The 16,498-nt window shown below is 39.3% G+C and overlaps 1 protein-coding gene across 13 annotated transcripts in view; it reads left to right on the top strand.

The window, feature by feature from the left end:
- The first annotated feature begins 4,050 nt into the window (after nt 1–4,050).
- The window catches only part of cadps2 (Ca++-dependent secretion activator 2), a 795,011-nt gene continuing 782,563 nt past the window's right edge, over nt 4,051–16,498 (top strand). For 12 of the 13 annotated variants that reach the window (XM_039761141.1, XM_039761136.1, XM_039761130.1 and 9 more), the window contains exon 1: nt 4,051–4,722. In XM_039761141.1, coding sequence (XP_039617075.1) covers nt 4,396–4,722 — 327 coding nt within the window. In that variant the 5' untranslated portion in view covers nt 4,051–4,395. The remainder of the gene's footprint in view (nt 4,723–16,498) is intronic. The other variant, XM_039761139.1, reaches the window with a different exon arrangement.

Raw genomic sequence — 16,498 nt, 5'->3', positions numbered from 1 at the left:
GCTTTGGAGTTACTCAAGGAATAAACTTTGATAAAATGAGAGTGAAGTTTGACCAAAAAAAGGTTTAAAGTGGAATGTGGCATGACAGTGTACAAGTTAGTGAGGTGTCTGCAATTTATCCAACTGCTCATGGGAGTGCAGGGTACTCCTGTTTTTTTTTCTCTGATTTCTTGAAAATCTGCAGAGTAAGTTAATTGGGAAGTTCATACACCAGAGTACTGATGTATGCATGCGAGTGAGCCCTGTAATGGGCTGGTGTTCCTTCTGGATTCAAAACAGATGAGTAGACTATAGACTAAACCAGAGTTCTCAAACTCTGGTCCACGAGAACCGCAGTGGCTGCAGTTTTTCATTCTAATCCTTTTCTTAATTAGGGACCTGTTTTTGCTCCTAATTAAATTTTTGAATTATTTGTAATTTACTCAGGCCCCTTAATTGTTTCTTTTTCCTTAATTAGCTGCCAAACAATAGTGAGATAAAAAATGAGCCAAACCATGACCAGCAAACTGTGTCCATCATACAGTATCTGAACATAAAGAAAGATGAAGGTCTCAAGAATGCTGATTTGCTCAGGTCCACAAATCTTAACAGTGCTCTTAGAAAAGTGAAAATCAACAATTTCAGAAATGTCTGCTATTGCACAATGAGAGCAGCAATAAGCCATGGAATGAAAGAACAAGTTTAATTAACAACAAGACTAATTAAGCAACTGCTTGGAGTGAAATTGGTTAGTTTGAGGCCCTGACTTAGTTGGTCTTCTGTAGGCTCACTTACTTCTCATTTAATTTCTGTTTGGGTGCCATTTAAGGAAAGAAATTAAGCAATTCAGAGGAACAATGAAGAAATTCAGGGAAACAAAATTTTAAAAACAAGTTAATTACAATTAATTCAAAAGAAGTTAATTAGCAGCAAAACAGGTCACTAATTAAAAAAAGGGTTAGAATGAAAACCTGCAGCCACTGCAGCCTTCAAGGACCGGAGCTTGAGAACCCTGGACTAATCTGAAACATCAGAGTAAGTCCTGCATGAAAATACAGTTAACCCTGATGCAGAGGCACCATCTACTATAATATTTCTCGACAAAAGAAATAATGCTACTAGAGTTCAAGATTACTAAAAATAATGGTTTATTTGTTAAAATAGGTGCAGCGGCAGTGAAGAACAAAAAAAGACAAAAGACTAAAAAAGGACTAAAATAAACAAAATACAGACAAGACCCTGCTGCCCCTCTGGATCTGCCTATATGAGTCTAAGAACTTTCTCTAATCTTTACTGTTCCTCCCTTTCTGAATGTCTGGCCTCTGTTCTTCCCTGCCAGTGAGATTTCTCCCCAAACCACTTACTAAGAGCAGACACACAGTTGTTTTGGAACTGTCCTAAAATCAGTAGGACAAAAATTCTTAACTCTGAACAGGTGAGAATAATGGTACTAATGCTATTTCAGCTACAGGGCCGTCATGTACCGTCATAGGAAAAAAAAGCACACTCTCCTTCAATTCTGTGATTATACAGTATTAATCAGGGTTTAAATTATAATTGAATTGGCATTACTAAATTCTATAAACAGAGAAATCTAACCTCAGATAACAAGTAAAACATAACAAATTTCAATGTTATTTTTTTTTTCCAAAAAGTAATCAAACAGTGGCCAGGAAGTAGGTAAGACAATGTGAAAATTTAAGGTACAACCCTGATAACTCTGTTTTCTTTTTAACTCAAAAAGAAAAACCTGATAACAGAAACAGTCCCAAATATGAACACAGAATTTAAAAAAACAAAGATGATCACAAACTAAAGGGCTTATGAAGGAGTTAATCACTTGCTCAAGCTCCTCTCTTCTTCATGGTCCTCTCAAGATGATACCACCACCTGGGATTTCTGTTTTTTATGTCCCTGGGACTGGAAGTGGAGAGATTTTCTTCTGACCTTACTGTCAGGCTTGGTGGCCCTCACTTGGTGTGTTTTCTAGGCTGTGAAAAAAAGGGAAGGAGGCTGTTAGTAAAAGCGCCTCCACTCATCTAGAAGTTTGAACTACTTACCTCAACAGAGCTGATTGCGGAGCCCTCTGACAAACATTTTACACAATGTGGAAAAAAATAAGCATGCCCTTCCAACTACCACAATAATTAACATAGTATTTAGCATCCAGATGTTATTAGTCAGTTTATTATCAGGAAGTATGATTAACTCTAAAAAAGCAGTTTGGTGCTCTAGAGCAATCAGGGTTGTGTTCACATCATTCCAAGAAGAAATAACATTAGCCATGTCCTTGCTGAAGTAATTGTTGCTGCTCATCAGTTTGGGAAGGGTGATAAGGCCATTTCTAAACAATTTGAAATTCACCATTCTACAGTGAGAAGGACTGTTTTCAAAGACAGTTGCCAAGCTTAACATGAGTAGATATCCCAGTAAACTCAACCCAAGGTCAGACTGTTTAATGCTCTGAGAAAAGCCAAAGAACTACATTGCATGACCTACAGACCTTGGCGAGCATGTTAAATGCTTATGTTTATGAAAGAGCAATTAGAATAAGATAGAACATGTATGGCTTTCACGGAAGGCTGGCTAGGCGAAAGCCCCTTTTTAGTTTTTCCAAATTGCATCTGAACACACCACAAAAATTCTGGAACAATGTCTTTTGGTCTGATGAGACCAAAGTGGAGATAATTGGTCATCAAGGCACAATACCATGTTTGGCAAAAACAAAACAGCATAACACCACAAACAACTCCAACTGTCAAGCATGGTGATAAAGGAGTAATGTTTTGGATTTGTTTTGCAGCCACATAACCTGGGAACCTGCACTCATCAAGACAACTATGAACTCCACTACTTAATGCCAAAATATTCTCAAGGCAATGTGTGGCCACCTGTTCATCTGCTTAAAATGGGATGAAACTGGATCATGCAACAGGACTAGTACACCAGCAAATCAATATTTGAAAGGCTAAAAAAGCAAATAATCAAGGTGTTGTTATGGCTAAATCAAAGTCCACATCTCAGTCACATTGAGATGCTGTGGCAGGATCTTAAGAAAGCTGTGCATAAATAGATGCCCTCAAACATCAATGAATTGAAGCAATGTTGTAAAGAAGAGTGGGCCAAAATTTCTCCAGATTGTGAAAGACTGTTAAACACCTGCAGAAAATGTTTACTTCCAAGATATTGCGGCTAAAATGTATTCCTAAATTATAGGGTGTACTTTTTATTCCCATATGTTTTCTGAATGCTTGTTTACTTTTTTGAAAAAACAAAACATTGAGATAAATAAAACATAACCTATCTCCAGAGTTTAGATTTCATGACAACGCAGTTATGATTTAGACCAAAGGTGGAGGGAGCATCGTTTTTGAGCTTTAGCCCCCTTTTTTCTTATTTTTAATAATTACCCTCCCCCACCCCACTTCTCATACGTATATTACAATGTCATCTTCATATGACAGTGGTGGTAAAATACCTTGATACAATTAAAACTTGAGAGATATCCCAATTTAGACTCTGACTAGTAAAATACACAATTGAAGGAGGGTGTACTTTCTTTTTCCCATATATTTATGGTGCAGAAAAAAATGCATCAGGAGAACTGTCTACATAAGCACAAGGAGAAAAGGGGCAAAGACACAGCACCAGAACATTAGAGCTAACCTCTGCACCCTTGTATCGGTTGCAAAATGTCCGAAATCAATTGAAAAGTAGAACATCGTCTCAGCATTGATGTAATGACACAATTTTCTTTGAAGGAAAGGTCAAGACTGGAACCCAGTTCACACCTTGTACCTATATTCATCAAGCCATAAACCAGCACGCGTTGATTCTGAAAAACTATAAGAAATAAACTGGAAATGAACCAAGTAGGAATGAGAGACACAGCTCTGGAAGCCCTGCGCTTTTAAATTTGTTTAACAAAATCAAGTCGCAGCACGCAGCTAAAAAGCCTGATCACGGAACGATTCCCCTTTACTCCCGATGACGGAGGTATGTTTTTCAGCACTTGAACTGGGGTTGTCCTGCAAAACTACAAGCAGCAAATTCTGGTAACCCGCGCGCAGACGAATGAACGGGCTCACGCAGACAGACAGGTGCCCACGTGTTGCCTGCTGCTCCGGCTCTGTGCTACAGGTGGCTTAACCTGAGCGGCAATTTCCTCGCCCCGTCTCGAACGTGATCTGCCTACAACACCGCCGACGGACAGAAACGGGGTTTGTTTTTGAACGAACAGGCTTGCCTCCTTCTAAACTCCGCCCCCCGGATCACTGTTAGGAAACAAATCTGCAGTAACTCGACGTGTACAAGCAGTGGTGAAAGCCACCTCGCCTGTTGCTTCTTGTGTCTGTTTCGTCCCCCCTCCTCCTCCTCCTCAATTGATTACATTTCCCCAGGACATCTCTTTGGAAGATGCTGGACCCGTCTTCAAGCGAGGAGGAATCCGACGATGGGTTGCAAGAAGAGGAGCGAACGGACCTTCTGTTGCCTGTCAGTTCCCCGCGAGCTGCGCCCGCGCAAGGGCGCGATTCTTGGGATGAGAGGCGAGCAGGTAATGCGAGACCGGCAAGCCCCAGTCCGTCGGTGAAAAGCGACAAGGATAAAGAAGAACAAGAACGACAGCAGCAAAAGGAAGAGGAGGAAAAGAGAGCTCGGCAGATCTACGTATTTGTGCTCAGGTGCATCGCCTATCCATTTAACGCCAAGCAGCCTACCGACATGGCCAGGAGGCAGCAAAAGGTGAGTTGAGCTCAGTCGCACGTTAAACACACTTGTCTGACCAGGAGCACACCTGTCAAATAACCGGCTCTGCTGTTTAAAGAGCTCAAATTACATAAAATGAAAGAAGGAAAGTCTTAAAGTTGCCCGGAAGGTCTCGCGCACGCGCACCTACACACACCTGACTCGCACGTATACGCCGTAACTTTTAGACCAGAGCAGCTCTTCCTATGAAGGAATGTCGGCGACTCGGAAAAAAGTAAGGAAATGTGCAGGGAGCATGCAAACTACTTTCCACGCTGCTTCCGTCAGGTCATCAGTGGCGGCGAAGTGCTTGTCGCGCGCCCCTTCTTTGTCGCCTGCGTCTTCTGGATGCTCACCCGTCTGATTTTATCCTTGTCATTCTGCTTTTCTCTGTGAGAAATACAACTGAAAAGTAGTCCACCTGAAATGATGTCAGGTTCATTGAAGCTCGTAACGCCTTTTTATTAAATACTTTCGAGTGTGCGTCCGGCAGACGGGCTCCCTTTTAGCAGGCTGAAGTGGTAATTACAGTTTAGCTATTTTTACTTGAAACACCTACAGACTACTGGATTATTTTTTTTCCTCCCCTTGGAAACGATTTGTTTACTGCGGAATCCCACATGCAATCAGTGTGTCTTTATCGGAATCCGATCGCCCCCATCCTCTTTTAATTCCAGTCTCCCGTTTGTTTTCTAGGCTTTTTATCTAAAAATCAAGGGAGGCTAAATAAATTAGCCGAGACGAGTGATGAGCAAAATAACGATCTTGGAGGCAGAAATTTTATTACTGACATTAATAGTGCATTTTGTTATATATGTATGTTTTTTTTTTCTTCTCAAACCTAATTTTTTATGACACCAGGGTATCATGGGCCATAATCCACCAGAGGGTTAAACATTTGATCTTTGGTTCCATCCTATTATCCTTTTAAAGGATTTCATAATGTTTATAGTGTGGTAAAAAAGCGCACTTAAACCTTACGTGTATTCCAGACACCTGTAGAGTTAGGAACAACTTTGGAATAGTTGCCTGCCTTGATATCTCCGTGTCGGTGATAAAATGTCTCGACCACAATACAAGATTTTAATTTCTTTAAAACCACTGATTTCATCCATCCATTCAGCAATATTCCAGATGAAGTTCTTAAACTAACAATACGTTTTAAAAGATGTCTAATGGTGTGGCAACCTTGAAATTAATTACTGCCTTGCCTGTCCGGGCATAGATATGCATTTTATAATCACGTTTTCTGTCACTGTGTAAGAGGGTAGTCTAGAATATTGAAAATGGTTGTGTTCAAAACTGAAATCTGGCATGCCAGCTGGAACAGGAAGTGGCTGATTTTGTTTTTCTTCATTCCTACTAGTAACAAACTGGGAGGGATTGCTTGTTGGTTCATGTGCTTCCCAAACTCTGTCCTGGGGACCCACTGTGGCTGCAGGTTTTTGTTTCATCAGCTTCTGTTTTTAATTGGTCTCCTGGGCTAATTAAGTGATGTGTTATTTCCCAAATTCTGTGTTTTGGGAACAATCTAGAAATCGGGAAGTTAAGTTTGTTTAAAAAAAAGTATTAAAATGTACCAAGGAGTTGTATGGGAATAATGTGTTTTTTCATTTTAACAATATTTTCATCTTGATTTTCATTCTACTTTTCCAGGTGTTGCAGTTGTTTAATCCATTATTTACTAATTAGTGGGCCTGACACTAAAGTAGTTGCAGCCTTTTATTATTGTTGCTTGCCTGGGTGTCTGCTCTGGCCGTTTTGTCATTAATAAGACACGACTAAGGGGAAAACTGCACAGAAAAGGGCAAAATATAATGAAATCAACAAAGAGAGTTAAGCTTTTAAATCTATAGCAAAAACTGAAATATTTCTAAATGTCTTATAAATGTAAAAATCCTGCTGCTGTGCTTTTCTGAATGTAGAATAAGAGGAAAAAAAATTGGTAATTAAATGAGATCAATGTTATCAGGTGTTATCACTGATTATAAATCTGGTTGGAACAAAAATCTGCAACCACAGTGAGCCCCCAGTACCAAGTTTGGGAAGCACTGCATGATAAAAGTCCAGCATGTATTGTGATCAAATTAGTAACCCTTGTGTGCATGCATTAAAGCAGTATAATTATTAAAACAGAAAGGAAGTTTTCAAGAAAATGTTTGAAAAGTCCATGAAGATCACTAGGTTTGGCAATTAGCTTACCTTTTTTTGGACCATGTTGACCTGTATTGTATGGCAGATTTTTGAATGATGTGCTTAGAGAAAAATATTGTTTTGCACTGTACAATTTATCTAGTGATTGATTATGGAATGATCCCTTATCTCAAATGATGCTCTGTAGCTACAGTGTTGAATGTAGCAGTACAATAAGGTAGCCACTTTTTATCATATAAGTGTAATGTAGCAGTCTAAGACCTATGCTCCTCCGTCATTCAAGGAAACTGTTAAAGTGTGGAAGCACCATGTTGTTTAATATCTTGTTGATAATTTTCTTTAATTTTGGTTGGAAAAGTAAAGCTCTGCTCGGTATCATTTGTTGGTAAATTTCTGTCATGGATGAATGATTGTAGCTGTTTGGTACTAAGTAGGATAATCTAACAGGAATACTTTTGCATTTTTCTTCAATAAAATTTGTTGATGTATCTTTGTTATTGGAATACATACATTGTGTGGACTACATTTTATAATCTAGTTATCAACACATTGTGCATATAGGTCCTTTGTACATTTGGCTCATACTGGAGAGTAGCCTGTCCAAACATTTTCTATGTCTTCCTAATCCCATTTCAGGATCATTGGGCATATCCTGTCACAAGCAAATACAGTCAACATTTATCCTACCCTACACATCTTTGGAATGAGAGAAATAAACTTGTAAATGTGAAAATATGATCATTGTGCTATTGCATTATTGTTTTGTTTTTAGATTTTTAAGATTTTTTGTTTGATGGGCTCATATACTAACATGATGAGCTCTTTTATAATATTCAGTCCTTTTGTACATCCTTCAACTGTGGTCTAAATCACAGACTTTTAAAATGCAAGGACATTGAGGTCTGAAATTTTCTGTTTTATATTAGGGATAGTTATATTTCCAATATTTGGATCCTTTTGTCTTTTTTTTTCTTTCTGTTCTTAATTGGTCTTTCCTAGGCATAGAATCCAACCATGCATAATGTAATTGACAGCAATTGGTGGCATTTTGCAGACATATTAATAATCTCTCAATTTCATCATCCATTGACAGAAGCCCTATTTGATGAATTGATACATGGGTAAGCATTGTCAACAGATATTTTGCTTTGTTGTTAATGACATGTTTGTAAATCTAACAAAGTTATAAATCCAATTGTTGTTCGGAGGTGTGCATGTCAAGCTGTTAATATGATAGCAGCTCAGTTTTAAACTTTATTGATACTTTTAAGGAATACAGTTAAAAATCAATTTGGATAAGTCTTGATGAAAATGTGAAAATATACAGTATCTTAATGAATGCAATCAGTAGGGGTCAGATTATGGAGAAAATATGAAAGTGTTAAGATTAAGTGTTGATTACTGCCAAGATATATATTTTAGCATACACTATGTTAGATGTGCCATCTCAATAATTTTTATTATTTGAAAAGGATGGAATGATTTCATCCATTTTTTTTGCATTTTATTTTATTAAAATTAAATAACATTCAGTACAAGCAAGTCAAGTTTAACAAAAGTAGGTTTGAAACTCATGAACCCCTGCCCATGTGAAAGAAATCTAGGCTGGCAGAGTAAAACTTTTTAAACTAGTAAAAATAAGTAAATAGATAAATTAATAAAAATAAATAGAATTAAAAAAGAGGGTAGAGAATCCTCAATTTAAATAATTATTCCTAAATATTATTAATTAGATCCTGCCAGGTTTTGAAAAAGCTTTGTACACAGCTGTTAATGGTTTAGGAGGGATAGTGACACCAAGGCTGTTTGAAAGGCATTTAAAGATTTTGGTCCAAAACTACAATATGTTAATTTGGTACACACCCAAAATATATGGCCAAGTGAGGCTAGAACTTCATTGCAGCATTTGCAGGTTGGATCTTGCTCTGGAAACATTTTGGACAATTTTAAACAAAAGAGATGTGCTCGATATATAATTTAAGTTGAATAATTGTAGAGTGAATTCTGTGCATTGCTATCTTCCACTCCTTCTCTGAGATGTTGAGTGAGAGATCCTTTTCCCACTGTACTCTTAGATCTTTGAAAGGGAGGGACTGTAAAATGTTTTTACATATTAAGGAGATGATGTCTGAGTCCTCAAGACTGATCAATATTTTTTACAGGATACATGCCAGGCTTCCAAGCGAGGCTCTACATAGGAAAGGCAGGCTCTGTATTCATAACTAAACCTCTTGACAACTAAAGAAACTGAAAAACTAATTTATAAATCCAGACATAATTACTATGAACACAGAGAGAAAGCTAATAAGCTTTTAGCTCAACAAATTCACAAGCAAGAAGTCCGCAACGCAATCCCAATAATCACCAACATGAATGGAGACAAAATCATCGACAACAAAAATATACTGCACACATTTAGAGACTACTATAAATCCTTATATTCTACTGAGTTTAAAGAAGACAATACACAATATAATGTATTTCTGGATACACTACAGATACCACAAATAGACACTTTTAGTGCGGAGGAACTTGATAAATCTCTGGCGTTATCAGAATTACTAGATGCTATAAAGTCACTTAAAGGCGGGAAAGCAGCAGGCCCTGATGGCTACCCTGCAGAATTTTATAAGAAATTCTCCGCTCAGCTAGCTCCCCTCCTATTAGCAACATTTACAGAAGCCAGAGACAATCGAACTCTTCCTCAAACTTTTCGCCAAGCATTAATGACCGTTTTTCCAAAACAAAATAAGGACTTATTACAATGTACATCATACAGACCAATTTCACTTTTGAATAATGACGTTAAAATACTCTCAAAAATCATAGCTAGAAGGATGGAGAAAGTGCTCCCTTTGGTAATATCACAAGATCAAACTGGATTTATCAAGGGTCAACACTTATCTTCAAATCTTCGACGCCTGTTTAATGTAATATACATACCAACTAAGTCAAACACCCCAGAAATATTATTATCATTGGATGCAGAAAAAGCATTTGACATGATGGAATGGAAGTACCTTTTTACTACATTGGAGAAATTTGGGTTTGGCCCGAACATTTGTGCATGGATCAAACTACTGTATACCAATCCAGAAGCTTCAGTTTGTATCAACAACATTTGTTCAGACCACTTTAAACTGGAACATGGTACCAGACAAGGATGCCCCTTGTCACCGCTACTGTTTGCAATCGCCATTGAACCACTGGCAATACACTGTCGAAATGCTGATAAGATAAAGGGGATTATCGGAGAAGGACTGGAACAGAAAATTTCTCTATATGCAGATGATATGGTACTGTATATATCAGACCCACAAAATTCTGTGCCTGCAGTCTTAACAGCACTCACAGAATTTGAAAAGGTCTCTGGTCTCAGAATTGATCTGAATAAAAGCGTACTCTTTCCAGTGAATTCTCAAGCATATAATATTAGATTAGATACCCTACCTTTTATCATTGCAGAACAGTTTAAACACCTAGGGGTAAACATAAAGCTCTTTATCAACAAAATTTCGCCATCTGCATGGAAAAAATTAAGCAAGACTTGCATAGATGGTCAACCCTTCATCTCACTCTAGCTGGAAGAATTAACACTGTTAAGATGAATATTCTTCCTAAGCTCCTTTTTTATTTCAAATATCCCAATATACATCAATAAATCAATCTTTAAGCAATTAGATTCAACAATAACCTAATTTATTTGGAACTCAAAGCATCCACATATCCAAAGAGCGACCCTACAAAGACAAAAGGCGGAAGGTGGCATGGCTCTACCTAACTTTCAGTTTTATTACTGGGCAGCAAACATACAAGCTATAAAAATCTGGACACAAATAGATGAACATACACAGGCTTGGTCCACAATAGAAGTAAAATCCTGCAGTACTACTTTATATTCCCTGCTCTGTGCACCTATAAATGCAAGTTATCGGCAATATACTAATTTTAAGATGGAGAAGCTTTTATCTGCGGCACCTCTGCAAGAGAACCACCTCTTTCAACCTTCGCAAACATATGCAGTTTTTAATATCTGGAAAAAATTTGGGATTAACTTGCTTAGAAATCTTTATATAGACAACGTTTTTGCATCCTATGAACAATTACATTCCAAATTTAACATTCCACCTACACATTTCTTTCACTATCTTCAAATCAGGAACTTTGTAAAACAGAACCTTCCCAATTTTCCTCATCTTACACCCCTATCCATGCTGGAAAAAATATTGCTCAATTTCAAGGACTTGGACACCATCTCTGCAATATATAAAATTATTTTACAGTCCCTCCCTTTCAAAGATCTAAGAAGACACTGGGGATAAAGATCTCTCAATTGATATATCAGAAAAGGAATGGAAAATATCAATGCAGAGAATTCACTCGAGCTCCATATGCACAAAGCATACAATTATTCAACTCAAAATTATATATCGAGCACATCTGTCTTGTCTAAAACTCTCCAAAATGTTTCCAGGGCAAGATCCAACCTGCGAATGCTGCAATCAAGTCCCAGCCTCACTGGGTCACATGTTTTGGGCCTGAACCAAATTAACATTATTCTGGATCAAAATTTTTAATTTCCTTTCAAACAGCCTTGGTCTCACAATCCCTGTTAACCCATTAACAGCTGTGTTTGGGGTTCTTCCAGATGGGTTTAAAGTGGAGAAGGACAAACAAACTGTTATTGCATTCATTGCACTTTTGGCACGCAGACTTATTTTGCTATACTGGAAGAATCCAAACTCTCCTTTTTTAAGTCAGTGGGAAACCGATGTTTTGAAATTGGAAAGAATAAAATACTCGGAGGATCTGTACAGATTTTTTTCAAAACATGGCAGGATCTAATCAATAATATTTTAGAATGAGCTCTCCAAAGCACAGAGGAAGCAATTATTTCTGTATTTCTTTTTCTTCTCCATTCATCTCTATTGGCTTATCAAACTTATCAATTTAAGTATTTTTGCAAGCCTTAAATTTTACTCCATTGGCCTTGCTCTCTCTCTCAGGGATGGGAATTGACTTGTTCTCAATCCTACTTTTGTAAAAATTGATTTGTATGGAATGATTGCAATAAAATTAGTAAAATTAAAATATATATATATATATATATTTTACTGTGTAGAGGTAGGTGGGAGGTGAAGAAAATTGGGCAGGTTTTGTTTAACAAAGTTGCTAATTTTGAAGGTAGTGAAAGAAATGTGTTGCTGGAAAGTTAAATTTGGAGTGTAATTGTTCGTAGGATGTAAACATGTTGTCTGTGTACAGATCTCTAAGTGATTTAATCCAGAATGTTTTCCAGAAATTAAAAGCTGTGTACATTTGAGAGGGTGGAAAAAGGTAGTTCTTGTGCACAGTTGCCACAGATAAAAGCTTCTTTTTCTTGAAGTGCTTCCAACATTGGCTCCATACTCTGAGTGAGTGAAGCACTATTGGGTTGTTAGTATATTGACAGTGACTTGTACTTATTGGAGTACAAAGCAAGGAATATAGAAAAGTACTGCAGGATTTTATTTCTATTGCAGACCAAGCCTGTGTATGTTCATCTATTTGTGTCAATGTCCCAAGTTTTAATCGCTTGTATATTTGCTGTCCAGTAATAAAATTGAAAGTTAGGTAGAGCCATGCCACCTTCCGCCTTAGGTCTTTGTAGGATCACCCTTTGGACATGTGAATGTTTTGAATTCCAATAAACATCAATAAATCATTTTTTAAGAAATTAGATTAAACCATAACCTAATTTATGTGCAATATTTTGAAATGGAAAAAGAAGCTTAGGAAGGATGTTCATCTTGACAGTGTTAATTCTTTCAACTAAAGTGAGATGAAGGGTAGACCATCTTATGGAAGTCTTGCTTAATTTTTTCCATTGTGACAGATAGGGGCAGTATCGCTCCCTTGAACCCTTGTCCAAGACTCCAGACACCAGGTAAAAGTCCAAATGTTGACTTTATTTCTACAGCACAGTGCACAAAGCATCCTCTCCTCCACAATACTCATAAACAAACCAATACAATACTCAATACTAAACTCTCCACCACTCCCAGACACGTTGCCCTCCTACCACCCAGCTCAGCTCGCTGTCTGGGAGCTCCCGCAATCCTTTTATCCTCCCTGACCCGGAAGCCTTCCAATCCCCAGTCCATGTGATCTCCTATCACTTCCGGTTCAGATGAAAAGTCCTTTCTTCACCCCGGAAGCACGTCATCCCCCTTGTCCATGTGACTCGGACGTACTTCTGGGGCGTAGGGTAAATAAACACTGTTCCTCCCTGCAGCGCCTTCTAGCGGGCCCTGTGGTATCCAGCAGGGCTGCAAAGGAAAACTCCAATGTCCATAATTCCCTGCTGGCATTCGGGGCATCTCCATGCTGCAGGGAGAACTCCACCTGGCGGCCTGGGGGTATTGGCCGGGATGAATGGCCAGCCATATTCCACACCATACAGATGGCAAATTTTTGTTGATGAAGATCTTCATGTTTACTTGTGATGTTTACCCCTAGGTATTTAAACTGATCTGTGATGGAGGTGTCCAATCTAATATTGTGTGCTTGAAAATTCACTGGAAAGAGCACACTTTTGTTCAAATTAATTCAGAGACCAGAAATTCGGTTAGTGCTGTTAAGACTGCAGGCACAGTATTTTGTGGATCTGATCTATACAGTACCATATCAACTGGATATAGAGAAATTTTCTGTTCAAGTCCATTAGAAGCAGCAGCTTGAGCAGAAATGCCCAGACTTCCCTCTCCCCGGCCACTTGTTCTAGCTCTTCCCGGAGAATCCCGAGGTGTTCCCAGGACAGCCGGGAGACATAGTCCCTCCAGCATGTCCTTGGTCTTCCCCGGGGCCTTCTCCTGGTTGGACGTGCCCGGAACACCTCACCAGGGAGGCGTCCAGGAGGCATCCTGATCAGATGCCCGAGCCACCTCATCTGACTCCTCTTGATGTGGTGGAGCAGCGGCTCTACTCTGAGCCCCTCCCAGATGACTGAGCTTCTCCCCCTATCTTTAAGGGAAAACCCAGACACCCTGTGGAGGAAACTCATTTCAGCTGCTTGTATTCGCGATCTCGTTCTTTTGGTCACTACCCATAGCTCATGACCATAGATGAGGATTGGAACATAGATAGATAGATAGATACTTTATTAATCCCAAGGGGAAATTGAGAGCTTTGCCTTACGGCTCAGCTCCTTTTTCACCACGACAGACTGATGCAGAGCCCGCATCAGTGCGAACGCTGCACCAATCCGCCTGTCAATTTCGCTCTCCATTCTTCCCTCACTCGTGAACAAGACCCCGAGATACTTGAACTCCTGCATAGGGCAGGATCTCGCCTCCAACCCTGAGAGGGCACCACCCTTTTCTGGCTGAGGACCATGGTCTTGGATTTGGAGGTGCTGATTCCCATCCCATTTGCATCACACTCATCTGCGAACCGATTCAGAGAGAGTTGAAGGTCACAGCCTGATGAAGCAAACAGGACCACATCATCTGCAAAAAGCAGTGACCCAATCCTGAGTCCACCAAACTGGTCCCCCTCAACACCTTGGCTGTGCCTAGAAATTCTGTTCATAAAAGTCCTGTTGGGGTCCAACTCTCATTGGAAACGGGTTTGACTTACTGCTGGCAATGCAAACCAAGCTTTAACACCGGTTGTACAGGGACCGAACAGCCCTTATCAGGGGGTCCGGTACCCCATACTCCCAGACCACCTCCCACAGTATTCCCCGAGGGACACGGTCGAACGCCTTTTTCAAGTCCACAAAATACATGTAGACTGGTTGGCCAAACTCCCATGCACCCTCCAGGTCCTTCTCTGATAATCCCCTTTATCTCATAATCATTTCAAAAGTGAACTGCCAATGGTGATTGCACGAAACAGTGGTAACAAGGGGAATCCTTTTCTAGTACCACGTTCTAGTTTAAAGTAGTCTGAATTAATGTTCTTAATACAAACTGAAGCTTCTGGACAGGTATACAGTAGTTTGATCCATGCACAAATGTTCGGGCCAAACTCAAATTTCTCCAATGTAGTTGAAAGGTAGTTTCATTCAACCATATCAAATGCTTTTTCTACATGCAATGATAATATCTCTGGGTTGTTAGACTTTGTGCGTGGATATATTACATTAAACAGGCGTTGAAGATTGGAAGCTAAGTGTCTGTCTTTAATAAATCCAGTATAGTCTTGTGATATTACCGAAGGAAGCACTTTCTCAATTATTCTAGCTAGGACTTTGGAGAGTATCTTAACATCATTATTCAAAGTGAAATTGGTGTGTATGATGCACATTGCAATAAGTCCTTATTTTGCTTAGGAAAGACGGTAAATAATGCTTGGTAAAAAATTTGAGGTAGAATTTTATTGTTTCTAGCTTCTGTAAATGTTGCTAATAAAAGGGGAGTTAGCTTAATTGAGAATTTTTTATAAAATTTGGCAGGGTAGCCATCAGGGCCTGCTGCTTTTCCACTCTGAAGTGAGCTTATAGCATCTAGAAATTCTAAGAGCGCCAGAGGTTTACCCAATTCCTCTGCACTGAGTGTATCTATTTGTAGTATCTGTAATGCATCCAGAAATGCATTAGGTTGTGTCTTGTCTTCTATAAACTCATTAGAATATAAGGACATATAGTAGTCTCTAAATGCTTGCATTATATTTTTACTAGCCATGTGTGCCCAACTACGTCTGTGAAGGGCTACCTGTTTAAACGCGGCTGCCAGTTGTGAACTAGGCCCTTCGTCGCACAGCATTATGATTTTTTATAAGGGAAACAAAATTAAAAAAGAAAACCCTTGGATATTGATTCGATAGGAACGGCCCACTCGGAATCACTATCCGAATCGTAATTATGTGGTGGTGTAGGAGCATTTCTGTTTCTGTCCGTTCACAGTCCGTCTCGTTTTCAGGACGCTGTCGTTTCCTCTCACGATGTCTTCTCAACCTTTCTCCAATCTCACAGGTTGCTTTGTGGCAATCCAAAGAGTAAGGCAATATACACGGAGCAATGGTTATTAAAGGGGGACACATAGGTATCCAGGCTCTTTAACTCTTTCGGGGTGGATGTCGACTTTTGTCATTCTGCAAATGGAGACAAAACCGCCATTACATTTTAGATCGACTCTCTTTGCTAGAAGGAAAGTCAGCTTCATTGGTTTGACCGAGATTTCCCTGTGCTTGCAGGAGTAGTGAAGAGCAAACAACGACATCTGGTGAGAGATTGAAGCGAATGCACAAAGCAAACAACATCTTCTATATTATCGTTGAATTGGACTCTGACCTGTCGGACTCCAATTCTAATACAAGTGATCTGGAGGTTGAAATCAAAAACTTCAGCTGATCGTGGTGCCAAACCCATTTGTGTAAATGAAGACCGCCACTCAAAATGACACGAGGTGCAAGCCAGACTGTATCGCACTGTGACCGCGACTGCTGCTGCCATCCATCCCGCCACTGTCACACAAATTCCTGCCAGCCATCATGCCAAGACTATGAACTGGCGGCCACAGCACCCAGCAACTGATATTTTAGGTTGATTTATGTGCGAGACACTTGCTTTGGGTGCTTTTCAGAAAACTGCATGTTTTGGAAAAAATATTCAGCCCTTAAAGAGTTAAAGCATAAA

The sequence above is a fragment of the Polypterus senegalus genome, chromosome 8 (genome assembly GCF_016835505.1).
Source record: "Polypterus senegalus isolate Bchr_013 chromosome 8, ASM1683550v1, whole genome shotgun sequence".
Classification (NCBI taxonomy): domain Eukaryota; kingdom Metazoa; phylum Chordata; class Cladistia; order Polypteriformes; family Polypteridae; genus Polypterus; species Polypterus senegalus.
Note: the sequence above shows the minus strand (reverse complement) of the source record. Positions and strands in the feature narration are given on the sequence as shown.